Source organism: Marmota monax, unplaced genomic scaffold (assembly GCF_021218885.2).
Source record: "Marmota monax isolate L192 unplaced genomic scaffold, Marmota_monax_Labrador192_F-V1.1 WCK01_AAM20220418_F8-fsc00186, whole genome shotgun sequence".
NCBI classification, from domain to species: domain Eukaryota; kingdom Metazoa; phylum Chordata; class Mammalia; order Rodentia; family Sciuridae; genus Marmota; species Marmota monax.
The window spans coordinates 2,213,471-2,232,746 of NW_026694725.1; the positions used below are offsets into that span (position 1 = coordinate 2,213,471).

General features: G+C 45.2%; 3 protein-coding genes and 1 non-coding gene across 5 annotated transcripts in view; 1 reads left to right on the top strand and 3 right to left on the bottom strand.

Moving 5' to 3' along the window:
* Positions 1 to 1,738: 1,738 nt before the first annotated feature.
* Phb2 (prohibitin 2) lies at positions 1,739 to 6,573 on the bottom strand. The gene is made up of 8 exons (XM_058572552.1): positions 6,293 to 6,573; positions 6,030 to 6,114; positions 5,712 to 5,791; positions 4,680 to 4,864; positions 4,058 to 4,187; positions 3,844 to 3,947; positions 3,352 to 3,429; positions 1,739 to 3,106 (listed from the first exon to the last, which is right to left on the bottom strand). The coding sequence occupies exons 1-8, from the start codon at positions 6,417 to 6,419 to the stop codon at positions 3,026 to 3,028; spliced, it is 870 nt and encodes a 289-aa protein (XP_058428535.1). The 5' UTR covers positions 6,420 to 6,573; the 3' UTR covers positions 1,739 to 3,025.
* On the bottom strand, positions 3,520 to 3,791 carry LOC124079032 (small nucleolar RNA U89). The gene has a single exon (XR_006847123.1). It is a non-coding gene; the product is annotated as a small nucleolar RNA U89 (small nucleolar RNA).
* Positions 6,574 to 6,672: 99 nt separating the features above from the next.
* On the top strand, positions 6,673 to 14,014 carry Emg1 (EMG1 N1-specific pseudouridine methyltransferase). Its single transcript, XM_046424110.1, has 6 exons — positions 6,673 to 6,956; positions 12,205 to 12,306; positions 12,417 to 12,558; positions 13,096 to 13,154; positions 13,231 to 13,380; positions 13,751 to 14,014. Exons 1-6 carry the CDS (start codon positions 6,789 to 6,791, stop codon positions 13,862 to 13,864), a joined length of 735 nt encoding a protein of 244 aa, XP_046280066.1. The 5' UTR covers positions 6,673 to 6,788; the 3' UTR covers positions 13,865 to 14,014.
* The window catches only part of Lpcat3 (lysophosphatidylcholine acyltransferase 3), a 51,943-nt gene continuing 40,645 nt past the window's right edge, over positions 7,979 to 19,276 (bottom strand). The window contains exons 4-13 of one of the 2 annotated variants that reach the window (XM_046424108.2): positions 18,891 to 18,984; positions 18,686 to 18,723; positions 18,080 to 18,258; positions 17,161 to 17,269; positions 16,300 to 16,386; positions 16,038 to 16,204; positions 15,322 to 15,469; positions 15,085 to 15,243; positions 14,864 to 14,992; positions 7,979 to 8,512 (exon numbers count right to left, since the gene is read on the bottom strand). In XM_046424108.2, the coding sequence (XP_046280064.1) occupies positions 14,876 to 14,992; positions 15,085 to 15,243; positions 15,322 to 15,469; positions 16,038 to 16,204; positions 16,300 to 16,386; positions 17,161 to 17,269; positions 18,080 to 18,258; positions 18,686 to 18,723; positions 18,891 to 18,984 (1,098 nt within the window). In that variant the 3' untranslated portion in view covers positions 7,979 to 8,512; positions 14,864 to 14,875. Of the gene's footprint in view, positions 8,513 to 14,228; positions 14,629 to 14,863; positions 14,993 to 15,084; positions 15,244 to 15,321; positions 15,470 to 16,037; positions 16,205 to 16,299; positions 16,387 to 17,160; positions 17,270 to 18,079; positions 18,259 to 18,685; positions 18,724 to 18,890; positions 18,985 to 19,276 lie in introns of those variants that run through there. The other variant, XM_046424107.1, reaches the window with a different exon arrangement.

Consider the following 19,276-nt stretch of genomic DNA (forward strand, 5'->3'; position numbering starts at 1 on the left):
ATGGAGGCCCCTGACCCTATGTTTGTTCCCATCCATCCATCCGCTCAGGTCTGGGGGGGGGGGGGGCCCAGCTGGTTGTGACCCCACCCCCACCCACATAACCTGGAAACCCCATGTCTTGAGCTGAGGGTGCTGCAGGAGGGGTGGCTCTTGGTTGGCTGATTGCCCACTGAGGGAACACAATGGCTCCAGCCCTTGTCCAATCCCAATGTGTTATCCAGCACTCACTGCTGACCTTGAGTTTGGGATTGGCTCTTGGTCTCTCAGGAGGCCTCAGCAGGCTTGCAGCCAGGGTCCCTGTAGCAACTGGTCAACTGTAGCCTGGAGTTCCATGTTGGCCGGCTCTGGGTCCATCTTCCAGTACAGTGTTGGATGGTCTTTGTGAAGCTCCTAACACTGTCTGGTAAAGATGGCCCCCGGGTTGGTTCTTTCAGCAATGACTTTCCTGGAGCTCTGAAGACCATGGAGTCCTCCTGATTGACAAGCTATGAACCTTTCCCCTTTTGATGAGGGTGTAAATGATTAGGAAAAGGGGAACAATGGAAAGGGAAACAAAATGGCTGCCCCTGGTGCAGCAGCAAGATTTGGAAATATACTTATTCCCCATTCCCCAGATACCTCCATTGTCCTCCCACTTTGGGAACTTGAAAGAAATGAAGTGTGAATGGTAACAGGTGGATGACTAATCCAGGTCCCTTGACCTTTTTTTTTTGAATCTTTTTTAGAAAAACTTTTATTCGTAAGTTTTAGGTGGTCACAATATCTTTACACTTATATGGTGCTGAGAATTGAACACAGTGCCTCCTGCATGCTAGGAAGGCACTCTACCACTGACCCATACCAGCTCCTCCCTTGACCTTTTATCCGTAAATCTTACCTTAGGGAGAGTGGCTGCTACTTCAACTTCACCTCCCTTTCCTTTCTCGACATTTAACCCTCAGGGCATGGAGAAATTGTCTACTTCTTTCAAAACCCTAAAGGCTGAAGACCCGCCCCTTTTGACCCTATTAAAGTTTACTTTCTCCTCTACTATGCATCTTGTCATTCCTTTATCCCCAGTGTTGTCCCCCAAAAGGACAAAGGACAAGAGTACGGATATAGTGGGATTAGGTATAATAAGCAGACTTCATTTTATTGGTGCTTGAGATCCAGTGAAGGCTGTCTTGGGAAATGTGAGACAGCTTCTCAATGGATTAAAACCAGGCTGCTTTTCTGATGGGGCTCCAGAGCTGCAGGAGTGGGAAGCCCACCTTTATAGGTCAGGATTTCTCTGCAAATTGCACCTCACACCTTGTAAAATTCAAAGTTGCAGGTAGCCCACAGCAGGCAACACAACCCACTGGGCTTTTGAATGTTGCTGAGGTCCCTTGTTGGTACTCATGATCTCCCCACAATTCCACAGAGGTCTGTTACCAAGGAAGCAGCTCCCCTTGGGGTCATCAGATTTTTAGTTTGGCTCAGCAAAACCACAGCTGCTCTAGCCTTAAAAAAGGAGATGTTGATAAATAAATGGGGGTGGTGTGGTAGACATGGAGGGCGGGGTAGTGGGTGTAGCTGGGCCTCTGGATCTGAGGCCTGCTGCTCCCAGCTTTGGTCCTCTTTTGGAGCAGATTGGTGGGTTTGGAGAACCTCGGCCAGACTCCTTGCGCCCTCTGCTGGCAGATAAGAACCTGGAGCACAGGCATGATTGGATACATTTGCTTCCCTCCCACATGACGCAGACACCTAAAGCCTTAACTTTGGCTTAAGTAATAAAAATTTATTGAGAATTCCTGGTATGGTGGTTATCTCCTCCCAGCTGAGGGAGGGAACAACACTGTAGGAAATCACTGAGAAATCACACAGTGTCCCAAACCCCCTGGCCAACACAGGGAGAAAGAAAGTCATTCCCCTAAGAAGGGCTGGTCTTCAGTCTTCCTTAATCCAAGAGGGCCTCAAGAGGATGGGTGCAGAGGGGACCATCACATGATATTGGGGTTGGGGTATGCTGGACCCCTAGCTGGTTCCTCAAAAACTGGAGGAGAAATACATCTGCTTCCTCCCTGGGGTAGAGTTCTTCTCATCAGGCTCATTTCTTACCCTTGATGAGGCTGTCACTGGAAAAATGGGACAGATGGATGACATTACTGGAGATATAAATGCGAGATGCAGAATATTCCAGGTCATTCCCACCTCTCCTGATTGAGGGTCTGGGGGGGAGGGTGGTGACTTAGGGGAGGTAGTAGAGCTAGTTAGTGGTAGTAGGGCAGGTACTGGGAGAAGATGAACTGCAGGACCCCCCCCCCCAAAATAAGGACACAGCAACAACTTACCTTCCTCTGTGGACACCAGACCATGAGGTAAACAAGACAACAGAGAAAAAGAGAAATGCAGGTGATTTAATGACTTCAGACCCCAGTCAGCTCCAAACCCTTTGCTCCCAAAAGCAGACCACAAATTGGGTAGAGGTTAGGATCTCAGGCTCATGGAAGACTATTCTCTGCTCTTTCCTTTCCTTACACGTTTCCATGTACCAGAGCAGCTGTTGACCAATTCTATGGGTAAGAAAGGAACTACCAACTCCCCCACTTTTTTCGTGGTACTGGATATTAAACCCAGGGGCTCTCCACCAGTTTATTTCTTTCTAATATTTTCTTAGTTATCAACAGAACTTTATTTAATTTATTTATTTATATATGGTGCTGAGAATCAAACTCAGTGCCTTGCACATGCTAGGCAAGCACTCTACCACTGAGCTACAACCCCAGATAACCCCGGGGCTCTCTATTGAGCCATATCCCTAGCTCTTTGGATGTATTTTTTAAATCTTGAGAGAGCATCTTGCTATCCTAGAACCTGCAATCCTGAGTCAGTCTCTTGAGTAGCTGAGTCACAGGCATGTACCACTGTACCTGGCCAGCCACCCCCTTTTCTAATTTTGAAAAAGTATCAAGAGTCACAAGTAGCTGTAATAGGCTCCAGAGCCCAAGGAACCCCAGACTCAAGCCCCATGTTCTCTGTGACATCACACTGTGCAGCCCTATTCTTACCGGGTAAAACTTTCATCCTGTAGGTTCAACACAAGGTTATCAGCCGTGAGATAGATACGATTTTGTGATGTGGCGATCTGCAGGGCAGCAAGAAAGACAAATGGGGGCATTAGTAAAGACCTCGACTCCTGTCTTTGTGATTTAACAGCTACTAAATGGAACATGTGTGGCTGGGACAGAGATATAGCAATGAGCAATGACTATGATGTACTAATACTGTAACAGGAATGAACAGAAGATCAGGGAAGCGGTGGGCAATTAAGTGTCAAGAGAAATCAGTTTGAGTAGAAACCTGAATGAGATGCAGGACTCTCACACTTACCGTCTTGGAGATGTTCTGGGCAGCCCGTATCTTACGAAGCTTGATGTAGCCAGGATTCTTGCTCAGTGCTTCTCCAAGGTGAGCAGGGAAGGGTTAAGTGTCCACACAAGATGAGATCTCAATCCCTGGCCCCATCTTTACTACTCTCATGCTAGTCCTCCTCTGGGCTGTCAGATCCAAGGTTGTGCTCACATGGCTGGTGCCCATCCCATCTTTGGCCCCTACCTGTGGGCCTCCCTGTAGGCTACTGCCAAGAACTCGGGGCAGCAGCAGACATGAGGGCAAGGCCAGCAGTGCTCTTGATCTGGCCTTACAGCAGGGAGCCAGGACTCAGGTTTCCCCACCAAGATTTCAGATCCCATCTGTACCTACCCGCCCCCCACCCAGGAGCCAAGGGTCAGAGAGCACAAAGTCACATTCGCCTTATTCTCATCAGCCGGCCCTTGAGGAAGGATGGGGAAAGCAGGGTGCCTGGGGTCAGACCAAGGATATCATCTTGGCAGCCTCTGCTTCACCCTCAGCCTGCACAATCTTCTGCCGTTGTTCCTGTTTTGCCTTTTCCACCAAGAACTGGGCCCGCTGGGCTTCCTGCTGAGCTGTGGTGAGAAAGTCAGGGGGTCACAGTGAGGTAAGGATCCCTAACCCTGGATAGATCTGTCTGGTTTCTGTTTTCAGAAGCCCCTGCCCCACTCCTCTTGTGACTCACCCACTTGTTTGGCTTCTACGGCAGCTGTGTACTCCCGGCTAAAGCTCAGCTCCGTGATGGCTACATCATCCAGGATAAGGCTGAAATCCTTGGCCCTTTCTGTCAGCTCCCTGCGGATCAACAGGGATACCTGGAGGCAGTGGTGGGGATGGGAATGAAGGGGTGTTGAGAGGACTGAAGAACTGGAAGGAAGGCTGTATTGCTGTGCCCATTTAAATACCAGATCTCCTGGTATGGCAACTGGCCTACTCTCAGTTCCTGAGACACTCACTAGAACACTTGAATTGGAAAGACTTGGTTCAATCTATTCATTTGATAGATTAGATGGCCTCCCAGAGGTAATATGATTGTCCCAGGTCACAATGACTCCTAAACCTTCACTCTCCAATATAAGTGTCTCCTTAGCTTCTTGCCAGGCAAACCTGCAACACAACGCATTATTTCCTCCTATGCTTCCTTCATAACACTGATTGCTACTGAGTTCTATGTCCTACAGTGGCAACTAGTATAGCTTTTATGTGGATATGGAACTAGATTCTAATAAGATATTTTTCATGGTCCCTAGTACTCTGGGTCTGGGAGGGAAATGCTGCCACCATGCAGATGGTGATGGGAGCCAGACCTGAGCCCGCTGGGTGATCAGCTGTGATGCATTGAACTTGGCCACCACACTCTTGAGCACCTCGTTGACAATGGATGGTAATACTCGCTCCTCGTAGTCTAGCCCGAGGCGCTGATACATGCTGGGGAGCTCTTGGGCATTGGGTCGAGACAGCACACGCAGGGAGATGTTCACCATCTGCAGGTCTGAGGGAGAGGTCAGCAATGGCTGGTCAAGGTCAACCCTCCCCTCAAACATTTTCTTTTTCATGTGCTTCCATCTATGCCTAGTATACAGCCTAGCACTTTCCTGGGGCAGAATAATAAAGTTGTGAAGGAAGATGCTACATAGCACATGTGAAGTGTATACTTGTCCACTGGGGACCTACAACTCCTCCATTAGTAAAGCTTACTTCTATTTTTACCACTGAATCTTGAGCAACCTCTTAAGGTAGTTTATCATGCAGCATCATGATAAACTGTCTCTTTTTACTAGACTATTAAGAATTGATAAGGATTGTTTTAAGAATCTTATTCCCAGGGCTAAGTGAACGAATAAGTGATACACACTTAAAAAAAATATAAAGAAGCATATCACCAGTTATATTGAGTTAACATGCCTCAGTGTAAATGTGTCTCTCTCTGAATGAGGCAGGGGCCAGCAGAATCTCAAAGGCACAGCTTCTAACTAAGTAGTCTGTAAAGAGAGGAGTCATACTTCTTCAGGACAGGGCATATCAGTAAATGTAACTGGATATAATTAATAAGTCAAAAAAATAAGAAAATGCTTTAATAAAAGGCTTTGACTTAGGCACTATGACAAAAATGGGACAAAGTTCGGAAGTTTATGTAACAGATAAGGAACTATTAATAAAAAGAAAAACATGCAAACATCCTACCTGTTGGAATGTACTGCTTTAGCCCCAGGAGGCAGGCACTTTTGCAGATGTGGAAACCAAGACCTAAAAGACCCCACCCACACTACCATCTTGCAGTCTCCCGGTTCACTTTAGTTATATCTTCTGCCAGGTGACTTCCAGTTGCCCACACTTACCTTTGGAGCCTGTAGGGGAGGAGATTTTTCGGGGTCTGGCCCGAATGTCATATATAATGGGGTACTGGAACCAGGGAATCCTGAAGGGAAGAGGACAGGGATAGGAATTAGGAAACTGAAGTTTCATTGGTTTCCCCTCACTGTAGTGGCTTGCTCCTTCTCTCAACATAATAGTTTATGTGTTGCTAGAGTATTGGCAGCCAACACTGTCCTGGGGTGATTAAGGGAAAGAGCAGTGCTGAATCCTGATGCAAGTCCTACTAGTCCTTGGTGGGTCGTGTCAAGGGTGAAGGGTCAGTGTGCTCTGCTCACCATTACCTGAAATGAAGGCCCTCGGCCAGGATGGTGTCCTGCTGTACGCCACCGATCCGATTAAAGAAGATGGCTCTGTGCCCGCCTTCCACTGTGGAGAGAGGGATAGGAATCGGACTAGGCCGCTGCTCAGAGTACGTGCGCGGCTCAGGGTACGTGTTCGGTTCAGGTGAGGCAGGGTGAGGGAGCTAGGTGAATGTGGACAGCTGGAGAGACAGGGCAGAGGGCAAGGGTCTGGGGATTCCAGCGAGCGGGAGGAAGGTGCTCACCAGTGAACACGGATTCTCGGACGCCGTAGGCCACGGCGCCAGCCCCCAGCAGCAGCTTCAGCGCCGTGCCCATGCCCCGGGGCCCGGCGGGCAAGCGTCCCGCTAAGTCCTTCAAATTCTGGGCCATATCTGATTCTGAGGGCGGCAGCACCGGAGGTCAGGAGGGGGTGCCCGCCGGTCACTACCCCACTCCAGTTTGGAGATCACAACCAGCACACGAGGGCCCGGAGCAGAAGAACTCGCGGGAGAAAGGGCACCGGAAGTGCGCTCTCTTCTAAACCCTCCCCTTTTGCTTACAGCGGACCCGAACTTCGCGCACAGGAATCACGCATCCGGAAGCTCCTCCCCTTTTTGGAACCCTGCTGACCCGGACTTCAAGCCCTCGCCGTTTCTGAGCGCCCACTTTCAAAATGGCATCCGGCAGGAAGTTTGCGATTCTGACGAGCTCGAGGTGCTAGTTAAAGACGTTAGCACGACTTCCGGGCTGGTTGTAAAGATGGCCGCGCCCAGTGATGAGTTCCAACCTCGTGAGCTGCGCTTTGGCGAGCAGGAGCAGGACTGGGATGCTGTGGCTCCTAAGAGGCCTCGACTCGGGGCAGGAAGCAAGAGTGGAGGTCGTAGGCTCATTGTGGTGTTGGAAGGGGCCAGTCTGGAAACCGTCAAGGTAGTTTGGAACAGGTAGACATATAAACTGGGTCTCCGTGGGATTTAGGGAGGATGGAGAAAGAGTTGAAGGATGGTTCACCTAGTAGGTAGTCTCTGGTTTCACATTCTGTGTTGCAATACCAATTTTCTTCTGCTTTTCTTGACTCCCACTCCCACATTCTTGACTCTCACCTCCTTGATTCCATTTGTTTACCAAGATTACCTAATATAAAATCAACTCAAGTGAGGCGAGATCGTCTATCGCAGCCTCCTACATCCCAAAGGAGAAAGGTAGTTACTGTAGCCTAGGTTGTCCAACCTTTTATTGCTAAGGACTTAATCTTTAATTTCGTTAAAGGATTTCTGCTGTCATCTGTTTCTTTCTACCTCGAATACTGCCTGGACCAATTAATTTAATACATTTTTATTTATTTTTTACCATCATTTATTTATTTCTCTCAACGGAATAAAACTTAAAGCCTTAAAGTCTTGGGCAAGCTAAGCTTGTTCATCGAGTAGCTCCAAAGAAGTTTAGATGTCATATTGCCTTTTTTTGTTTTTTTTTTTTAAAGTTATAGGTTGATGCAATCTTTTATTTATTTATTTTATGTGGTGCTGAGGATCGAACCCAGTGCCTCACGCATGCTAGGTGAGCGCTTTACCTCTGAGCCACAACCCCAGCCCCAGATCTTGGTTTTTAACACTTATTTTACTGTATGATTTTTGGGAAAATAAGTTTGTTCTCATTTTATAAAATGAGGATATGCCTCAATTGTGTACCACAAGGGGGACTGTAATGAAAGTTCTTTTTAAAAAGTATGGGGATTGTGGCTCAGCAGTAGAGTGCTTGCCTAGCATGTGAGAGGCCATAGGTTTGATCCTCAGCACCACATAAAAATAAATAAGTAAAATAAAGATATTGTGTCCAACTACAATAAATATTTTTTAAAAAGTAGTAGTATGTTTTCATAATCTGAGATTCTTTTCCATCTTTTTTTTTTTTAATTGGTGTTCGAATCCAGAAATGCTTTACCACTGAGCTACATCCCCAGTCTTTTTTATTTTGTATTTTGAGACAAGGCCTGGCAAAACTGCTGAGGACGACTTTGAACTTGTGATCCTCCTGTCTCAGCCTTCTATGTGATAGGGATTACAGGCCTGCACTGGCACGTTTTCATTTTCTCTGGTAATTGATATCTTTCTTCTCTTCCTTTCTTTCCTCCTCCTTTTTGCCTTCTTTCTGGATTGAACCCAGGGGTGCTCTAGCACTGAGCTGTGTCCCTGTCCCTTAAAACTATTTGAGATGGTCTTTTTTTTGGGGGGGGTATTTATTTTTTTGGGGGGGATTAGATCCAAGGGTTCTTTACCACTGGGGTACATCCCCAACTATTTTTCAAATTTTTAAAATTTGAGGGTCTTGCTTAATTGCTTAGAGCCTTGCTGTGGCAGACTTCAAATTTGTGATCTTCCGGCTGGGGATGTGGCTCAAGCGGTAGCGTGCTCGCCAGGCATGCGTGCGGCCCAGGTTTGATCCTCAGCACTACATACAAACAAAGATGTTGTGTCCGCCGAAAACTAAAAAAAAAAAAAAAAAAAAAAATTAAAATTCTCTCTCTCTCCGTTTTTAAAAAAACAAAAACAAATTTGTGATCCTCTTTGCCTCAGCCTCCCAAATTGCTGGGATTACAGGTATGCACCACTGCATCTGGTGAGGCTGGGTCTTGCTAAGTAGCCCAGGCTGGCTACTATTTGTGATTCTCCTGCCTCTGCCTCCCATGTGCTCCACCATGCCTGGCTTCTGTAATTCATATTTTTTTCCTCTCCAGATTGAACCCAGGGTGTTTTACCACCAACCTACATCCCTAGCACCCCCCCACCCCGCATAATTTTGAGAAAGTTTCTTATTGCCCAGGCTGGCCTTCTACTTGGAATCCTTCTGCCTCAGCTTCCCTGAGTCACTGAGATTATAGGTGTTGTCACTGTGACCATGTCCCAGCCCTTTTTGACTGTGTCTTCCTAAATTGTCCAGGCTAACCTCAAATGTAATATATATTTCTACCCTAACAGGCTCTTCTTTCTCAGTAATTACCTACTAGCTTTCTGGCCTATTAACTATTCTTTTTTTTTGGTACCAGGGATGAATCCAGGGGTGCTTAACCATTGAGCTACATCCCCAGCCCTTTTTTATTTTTTACTTAGAGACAGTTGCTTAGGGCCTCACTAATTTCTGAGACTGGCTTTGAACTTGCAATCCTGTCTCAGCCTCCTGAGCTGCTGTGATTAGAGTCTTGTACTACCTTGCCTGGCCTAGCCTATTAACTCTGAATGTTAATTTTGACATCTGTCATGTCAGGCTATCCCATATAACTGTAATTCGCAAATGTGAAAAGCTTGTTTGTGTCAGCAGTATTTGAGAATGCAGACTCACACTAGACTGCCTGGGTTCAAATCCTTTTGGCTACTAGTTGTGTGGCATTAGGCAAATCATTTTACTTAATTGCTTTATATAGTCCATGGGGATAATAATGATTAGAAGGACTAAAGGAATTAAAAACATAAAGTGTTTAGAATAATGTCTGGCATTGGAGTAAGTTGTTAATATTATTTATTCCAGATTACTTACTGAGAAGTTTATGGCCAAATTAAAATTCATAAAGCAAACTCTAGAAGCATTTGGGCTAAGTTGTCAACAGTGGTACTTCAAGGGTGATGTAGAATTCATAGCTGGTGGAAATCTTCATCAGACTATATTGTCAACTTTTGTCTTCAATGTACTGACACCTGTTGTTTCTTCCAGTCTTATTTGAGGCTGTTCTATTTATTTCTATATTCTAACCTCATTTACTTTAAGTTCTTTGAAAGCACCAAGTTCTCTTATTCCTTGAGGCCATTGAACATATTGTTCTTTAATTGCAAGCTCCCTTGGTCAGCTTGTTGCAAAAGTGATTTCTACTTTTATCTGTTTATTCACTTAATTATTGAGTTTCTGCTGATCATGGTGTCACATGCTATAATACCAGCAATTTGGGAGACTGAGGCAGGAAGGTCACAAGTTTGAGGCTACACTCAGCAATTTAATGAGAACTTTTCTCAAAATTAAGAAAAAACAAACCATAAAAAAGGGGCTGGGGATTTAGTGATTTGAGTGTCCCTGGGTTCAATCCCCAGTACAAAAAAAAAAAAAAAAAATCTTGAATTTTTATGATGCTGCTCATTCTTCTGTTATTAGGTTAAACCAAGGAATTGCAGGTTGTTTTATTACATTCAGGGAAAGAGATGAATGAATGATAGAAGAATTTCAACATCTTTATTTTTACCTATCTCTAATATCTTTTTTTGGTACTGGGGTTTGAACCCGTGGGTGTTCTACCACTTAGCTACACATGCCAACACGTTTTTAAGTTTTATTTTTTAAAGATTTTTTTCATTGTAGTTGGATACACTACTTTTATTTTTATTTATTTATTATTATGTGGTTCTGAGAATTGAACCCAGCATATGCTAGGCAAGTGGTCTACTGCTGAGCTATAACCCCAGCCCTTAAGTTTTTTTTTTAAAGAAAGGGTCTTGCTGAATTGTGCAGGTTGGTCTCAAACTTGTGTTCTTCCTGCCCCAAACTCACAAGTCACTGGGATTATAGGTGTATGTCAGCATGCCTGGCTTTCAATACCTTTTACAGTCAAGACACCTGGTATTCATTCTCTTTATTCTAGTCAGTGATTTTTCAAGCTTATTAACCCACCAAAAAGTTACATTGTGAGCCAGTATACACAATGAACTGTATGACACCAAAAGTTTCATAAATCATTATGTGAAATATTTTGACTCCCCCCTCCTTTTTGGTAGTACTAGGGATTTAACTCAGGGGTGTTCTAACATGGAACTATATGCCCAGGTTTTTATTTTGCAACAGCGTAGGTTGCCCAAGCTGGGCTTGTACTTGCTGTCCTCCTGCTTCAACTTCTATAGTAGTGGGGATTACAGGCGCCACCCACCCAGCTACTTTGATGTTTCTATTCTGTTTCACTGAAAGAACAAAGTCGCTGGTTAAATTCTAATGGATTGAAACTGGATTAGTCTGTTTAAGAGGTTCTTCTTCAAGGTATCCCATGGCTTCAGTTTTTGGTTCTTTATTCTTTCTTCATGCTTACTCTTTGTGACATTTCTGTTTTTTATTGTGCATGCTGAGCAAGTGCTCTGCCACTGAGCTATACCCCTGGCCATTGTTATTTAGGCTGTTCAAGTGATTTCAGAATCTACATCCCTCTTCCCATAAACTTGCAATTATTTGAGATGCAACAGGTGTAGTCCAACTCTTTTTTTAAAAATCATACTTCTAATTGGTCTTTTTTCACATATACATAAAATTAGAGTAATATTTGAGGCATTTCCATTGTGCTCCTCTTACTCCAGAATTCCTTCTGGCTTTATGCTTGATACATAAGCAGTGTCATATAGAATCCCAGTCTTTCAGTGCCTCTGTTCTCACTTTTCCCCAAATAATGTTTCTGCTCTTTCTTCTTTTTTTTTTTTTAATTTTTGTAGTTATAGATGGGCAGAATGCCTTTTTAAAAAAAATTTTATTTTGTATGTGGTGCTGAGGATTAAACCCAGTGCCTCATGCATACTAGGCAAGTGCTCTGCCACTGAGCTACAGCCCCAGCCCCTTTCTCAATTCTCTTTTATGTCTTTACTCATGCCAGTCAAAAACTAGGAGTGAGTAACCCTTCTAAATTGTTTTACATCTTAGAAAAGTGTTCCTTGACTTCCTATCAGTAGGATTTCCACATTAACTTCTGTTCACATTTGTAGCATATGCACTTAATCCATGTTTGTTTTAAGCAAACTAAGGGTAGAGGTTATGTATTGTTTTCCCCAGAACATACGTATTGCTTCTGTGATAAACATAAGCTTTCAGCCTTCTTCAATAACCTAATTCCTACCTGGTTCTAGAGTGGCCTTCCTAATAACTGCAGTTTTACAATTAGATTTAGTGTAGATTATAGGTTGTGCCCTTCCTCCCTTTCTCTTCTAAGATCTGTTATTTAGGGAGGTATGCATGTAAATGTCGCTGCACAGTGATCCCCTGAAGGACTTGCTGGGCCCCACCCCCAGAGTTTCTGACTTCATAGGCATTAAGTAGGCCTGAGAATTTGCCTATTGAACAAGTTTTCAGATGATGATGCTGGTTCAGGGACCACACCTTGAGAATGACTATGCTAAATAATAGAAGCTTCTGTTGCTGTATCACGTTCTCTGTTCTTCAGGTAGGAAAGACATATGAGCTACTCAACTGCGACAAGCACAAGTCCATGTTGTTGAAGAATGGACGGGATCCTGGGGAAGTGAGACCAGACATAACCCACCAGGTAACTAAAGGGATAAAGCTCACAGCCTTTTCAACCTTTATATTGAATGAAGGCAGCTGAACGATGTGTCTCTTTAACCTTCACTGTGCCTTGGTTTCTGTCTTCCTCAGAGCTTATTGATGCTGATGGACAGTCCCCTAAATAGAGCTGGCTTGCTGCAGGTTTATATCCACACACAGAAGAATGTGCTGATTGAAGTGAACCCACAGACTCGAATTCCTAGAACCTTTGACCGCTTCTGTGGCCTAATGGGTGAGAAGCGTTTGGATTTAAGTTCAGAATGAAGTTGGCAGTAGTGAAGAAGGGAGGAAGAGGAAAAGGGAGAATGAAATGTGGCATTATTCAGTGAGGGAAGAGGGATGTGACTAATGCCAGGACAGGCTCGTGTTATTTTTCCACATTCATGGAAATTCTACTCTCCTGTTTTTTGTTTTTTCTTTTCTTTTTATATTCTTTTTTGAGTTGTAGATGGACACGGTACCTTTATTTTTTAATTTTTATGTGGTGCTAAGGATCGAACCCAGTGCCTGACACACTTTGGCTCTGCCACTGAGCCAAAACCCCAGCCCTACTTTCCTGTTTTTTGTAGTAGGTTCCTGGCTGAGCGAAAAAGGGAGATCTGAACCTCTCACTACCTACTGGTTGTATGCCTGACAGTCGTTTTTTTGTAACATTTTAAGAGTACAGTCTGGGGATATAAAGGGAACATAGAACTCATCTTAGCTGTGGGTTTTTCTGGTTGTGTCACTGGTAGGAGTAAACCTAACTCTGAACTTTTTCCTCTTCTAGTTCAGCTTTTACACAAGCTCAGTGTACGAGCAGCTGATGGTCCCCAGAAGCTTTTGAAGGTGAGGTCTTAAACCTACTGTTTGGAGGTGGGGTTCTGGGACTGTTATTGGGGCTGATTTTTCTGTTTTTCTTTAGGTAATTAAGAATCCAGTGTCAGATCACTTCCCAGTTGGTTGTATGAAAATTGGCACTTCATTTTCTGTTCCAGTCATCAGTGATGTGCGACAACTGGTGCCTAGGAGTGACCCTATTGTTTTTGTGGTGGGGGCCTTTGCCCATGGCAAGGTAAGGTCTGGGCTTAACCCTTAGATTCTTCATAGAGTTGGAAGCTCAGTACAGAATTCCAAGAGCAAGCACTTAGCAAGTGTTCTGCCCATGCCAGTTCCCCAGCCTTGACAATCCTTGTCCTTATAAAATGAGAAATAGAGGGTAGCAACACATCTAGAAGACAAATGGTGGTTCCAATTCCTGCCTCAGTGTATCCTTTGAGGATTGCTGGCATATTTGTAACAGACAAAGCTAGCATCTTCTTCGTTCTTTTTAGAAGTCTGATATTAAACACACTGGTGAAATATTAGTTGAGCCATTTTTCCTGCCCTGAAGAAGGGCCGAACTTGCTATGGAGTGACTATTGACCAGATTCTTCTCTCCTAAGGTCAATGTGGAATATACAGAGAAGATGGTGTCCATGAGCAACTACCCTCTTTCTGCTGCCCTCACCTGTGCTAAACTTACCACAGCCTTTGAAGAAGTATGGGGGGTTATTTGACAGTAGCAGAACCTAGTTCTGAAACAAAGGACTATTGGCGTTGTACCCCTCGACTCTGTTGACTGCTGCTGCACTGAAGACTGTGGAGTTTGGGGAAAACATTGCTGTATATTTGCTCTTCTTTATCCTATAAATACTGTTTTTTGCAAATCTTGTTATATCTACTTGGATGAACTGTTTGTTCCTCTTAGACTTCAGGGATACACGGAGTTTGTAGATTTGGTTGGTTGAAGGCTTTGAAGGCAGGCTTTAGTTCCTGTTTTCCCAGATTCCTGTACTGTTAAGGGAAAGAACCTGATGACTTCAGCCATGGCAAGTACAGAGAATTGTGTGTTTGAAAGAAAGCAGTCAGGAATGCTAGCAGTGAAAAACTGAACAAACAGAAGTGATTTTATCTGGTACAGTTCCAAGATAGAAAAAGTGGAGCAGGTGGGGCCTTGTGCCCTCCCTCCCCCCCATGGGGGGGGTGGGCGTAGCAGCACATATACAATCGTAGTAAATTGGCAGAAGAACACAACAGATTCCTGGCTAGAGAGGAGAGATAAGGCAACGTGCATGGGGGAGCCTGAGGGGGGTGCATCCCCTCTGCTCCTCCCACAAGAACTTCCCCTTTGGCCCATTGAAGACTTGGCGGGCAGCAGAGGCACAGCTGGGAGTGGCATGGCTTCCAGCTCCCTGGCTTTTCTGTTCACTGTGCTCTTGGGTGAGGGAGTGCTATGAAAAGGGAGACAAGTAGTTTCTGCACCAGTCCTGCTCTAGGCCACCTGCAAGGCAAGATGTGAATGGAAGGCTGGTCAGAGTGGCATGTCCAGGTCCTGGTCTGGGTCCTGCAGCTTCCACCTACATTCCTTAGTTAGAGTATCAATACCCCATACTGTGTCCCTCTGCGCCAGACTACATTGAAATCCACCCCAAATTTCCAATACCAGCTTTTCCCCTAGTCTGTGGCTCCAGTCTACAACCTGGCAGTTTTATGTTAGGTGTAGAATATTTACTTACCAGGGAAATAGATTATTCCATTTTCTTTAACTTCTCTTTCCTTGGCACCATTGATTTGTGAATATAAGGCAATATGAATAGTAGGCTCAGGAAGAAGACATGACCAAGAAAATAGATGGATTTATATACCTGTGGGAAGAGAGAGATGAAGCATGCGGTGTCTTGAGGTGTGAGAGGTTTTAGTGAGTCTCCTGGTAACCGTTTAGGTGGGCCTTAATTACCTTAAACCACTTGTCCCATGTGAAGAGGCAAAAGGCAGTCATTGAATAACCCAAGAAGAGCCAGTGGATTGTCTGTTGCACCAAGTAGAAGAAGGGTTGCAGGATAGTAATAGAAGCTAGGTTGCTCAGGGCTGGGCTGTCTCGAATTAGGTTGGCAGCCTGAAGAGGAAGGAGAGTAGTCATCAGTGTCTTGTCTCCTTCTGAATCCCCTTTCTACCCAGCACCCTTGAGGCCCACCTTCTTTTCCACAATAACAATGAGGAATTCCATCTGGAAGCAGACCAGGTATCCTGAGTGTAGGCCATGCCAGAGGGCCAAGAACAGCAATGAGAGACCCTGGGATAATTCTTTATTTCCAAGGAACTTGAGCCGTTTGAAGAAGTAACTAGAGAAAAGGGTGGGCAAGGATGAGCCTTAGACGAACTATTCTCATTCCCACTATCCTGCTTCTGGGTTCTTGGTTCCCTGATGAGTAACTTGACTCCCACTTGTGGCCATAGGGGGTTGAGGTGCGGGAGACAGTGCTAACTGGATATCTTTAGAGATGGAAGGTGATGGCTGTTTAGAGTCAGAAAACAAGACTCCAGGTTAACAACTGAATGAATGCCTACTAAGTGCTTGACAGTGAAAGGGCAGTGGGAAAAGAGATCAATCTCAAACTGCTATACTCTAGTGAGGACAATTGAAGAAATAAACAGGGCAATGGGTAACAAATACAGTGGCAGAACTGGGATTAAGCTAGGGCTTGAGGCCCTTTTATGGAATGTTTTTAGGGAGATGAAGCAAATAAAATAAAGGCATGATGTCCATCTACAACTAAAAAAAGAAAAAAATGGACAGTCTACCCAAGTGGGAAAGATGGACAGAGGAGGCATCATATATCTCTGCCTTCCAGTGCGGGAAAGCAGCAGAAGGAAGGAGTTCAGGTCTAGGGCTCTTCTCCAACTGCTTACCGGGCTACCCAGGCATTGGTGTTGATGTTGAAAGAGGCGATGGTGCCAGTGAAGCGGGGATTTGTCTCGAAGAGCCACACCTTCATGTTAGCACAGGCATCCCACTTTGCTTTTCCATTTTCTTCAAAGCCATTGAAGCCCAGCCCGGTCAAAATGCATACTCCTTCCTGAGGGGAGGCACAGCTCAAGATTCTCTCCACTCCTGCCCTACCAGCCCCCACAGCTTGTCTAAATATGACCCTTTTTCATCTTTCCTACTTACTGTGACCAGCCAACAGGTGACGTATTTGTAAAGCACAAACTTGCCCCAGACCAGCATGTACATGCAGCGGAACCAGAAAGGGTGGTTCTTAAGGAAAGAGAACACGTGTGTTAGAGACAGTACATGGGCATGTTCCCCTTAGTGCTCTTCCTTTTCCAATCTGTATCTGGTTACTTCATACCTGTCAAAATCTGTCAGATGGGCCTGGACAGTCTGGCCTAACTGCCTTTATAACAGGATAGAGGGAATAGGCAGGGGAGTCCAGCAAACATCTCTCATCTTCCCTGAGGAGTCCCAGAAAACAGCTCTGTCCCTAACTCTTCTACAGGCTGCCTGCCTTCACAAGGTACTGTCTGAAACAATAAGTACTAAGGGACCTTACATATCCACATTTCATGTTAGTTTAAGGAGAAACCTACCCAGAATGGATATGAAACTGCTGCAAGCCTTTCAACTGGGCAGGAACAAAGCCAGCATTCCCCTCTCCCTTGGTTTCTGAATTCCCTAGAAGGGCCCAAGTCTGTCAGTCAAGAGAAGAAAATAGGCTGGAGGATCAGCAGCTGCTGCACTCCAGGGAGGAACTTGGACATAACAGAGCAAGCTAAGAGCCACTTTAGGGGGAGGAAAGGGGTGCTAAAGTGCACCTGGCACAGCCATGTGCCCACGAAGGTCATTCAGCGAAGGCTGATGAACATGTCCTGGCCCGGCTGGTACTGACACCAATTCTCACAGATCTAGAGCAAAATCAATATGCATTTTGTAGATGGCATCACCTACTTCTTTGCTATCTACAGGGGTCCTTGCCTGTCCACTTTCTATCTGGGAGGCAGTGGCAGTGCTGCTGTGTTAACAACCACTCACTTCATAGTCTTCAGTGAGGAGATAGTCTTCTGTGATGTGGGGACTGAGCAGGGTGTAGCCGACCAGGTAGACAAGACCAAGACTCAGGCGCTTGAGAGCAGGTATGGTGCTGGAAAGGAATGAGCTGGGTCACAGAGGGCACAGTCAAAGCCCTTCACCCTGTGACCCTCAGTTACTCAGAAGAGTGTTTCAGGGTAAAAATGACACGAGGAGCTCTGCTTCCAAAGTTGGTACTGTTTCCGGGAAAGAGATCTCCCCCGAGTGGTTGGTTATGAGGAATGGTACCCACAAACCTGTAAGTCACAGGATGGTAAGGGCAGTGGGGGAGCAGTGTGGGTAAGTCTTGTAGTGTTTAACCCTTCAGGGATGCTATTGAGCTCAGGTTCTTACCAGGGTTCTCAATGTACACTGGGACTGAGAATCTCATGTAGAGAATAATAATCACCAACAAATTCCAACTTGTTCCTTCCTATTTTGGTTGAACTGATACTGAAACTCATGTTAGACAAGTTCTCAGTGAAGGAATTCTGGTGACTTTTAAATTTTCTTCTGATATATATTCATATATACTTTTATGTATTTAACATTCTCTTGTCTTTTTTCCCTTTAAATGAGAAAACAGGCTTTAAAGGCAGGAATGTGACTGGTTCAGACAAAATCCTGTGGCATAAAAATGAATGTTTATGTCTGTGCTACAAGTTCAGCATGGATGGCTAGAAGTAACCTGGGTAGAAAAGTGCCCACTAGGACAATGGGCAGGTAGAGTGCCTGGTGTGAAAGTCCAGGTCTGTGTGACATGGCTCTGTGTGTTAGGACAGGCTGGAGAATGCAGCTGGGGCTGACCTTCAGGAAAGTCATTTCAGAAGTGACTGTTGGGTGAGACACCTACACAGAAGTCTTGACCAGGAGGGGCAGTTACCTGTTTGGCATCTTCCCTGGTATGTCAGTCAGCTGCCCCTGCACCAGCTTCATGTAGTGGTTCATTGAGAACTGGGGCCCTACCAAGAAGGCCCCATAGAAGTAGGAGAAACCAGCAACTTCCAGCAGGGAGGGGACACCCCGTATGGCATATTTCTGTTGCTCAGAGGACAAGGAATTCTATGCCGAGAAGAGAATGCATGGTTCAGGATAGCCTCGAATCTCCCCCCAAGAGCCAGTTTGAGTGTCCCCCACCCCTATGCCCCACTATCTGGGGTTCTTCAGCTTGCCTTCTCCTTGGGGGATGGAAAAGAGTTGCTTCATGTGGAAATGAATATGTGTGGGGTAGCTCAGCAACTGTTGGCTGTTGCTGCTTTGACAAATGCCTTGTTGGCACTGATCTCTGGACTTTGTGCAGGAGCTGGATCCTGAGCAAGTTAGAGTTGTTGATTCTTGCTCAGAGCTATCTGAAATGGATATCACACAGGCTGGGGAATGAGGGAGAGGCTCTGCCCCTGGTATTTGGGTCCAGTCTTTTGGTAACAATAGCCTTCCTCCTTCCCTCTGGTTAAATGCTTAACCTCTCTGCAGAGGAATTGGTACTTACCTGATTTCTCCCTCCGTCAAAGTAGTCAACAGCCAAACCTGAGCAGAGAGAGAAGGGGTGGGTAGAGTAGAGGGAGAGGACAATGTGAGGATGTGGCCTGTGGACTGAGTGCAGCCAGGAGTGTAATGGGAAAGTACCAGTAAGGTTTTGGTCTGAGGGGGGTAGGGCCCAGCTGGAAGGAGGAAGGCAATGCTCAACCACTTACCAATCAGCTTCAAAGTCAGGACACAATGTGGCATTGTCCACTTGATGTCATAGTTGCCTGTGGCTGTGTAATAATATCCAGCAAGAAGGTAGGCCTAGGAGAGAACCAAGTATTTATTCTACCATCACTACTATGTTTTCCTTTACTTTCTCCTCATTCTGGAATCCCTCATTAGAAGCTTTAAGGAGTTTTTTACAAATGGAGACACTGAGCCTATAATGGGAAGAGATGTGCTCAAGGATTATTAGCAAAATAAGGGCTAAACTGAGACAAGAATTGAGATGCTTAGCTTCCTTAGCTCATTCTAAATTGGTGTTCTTCCTTGCCTTTAGAAAACTTCCCTCATAGACTGCTAGGCTAATCCTGATGAGAACCAATGAAATTCA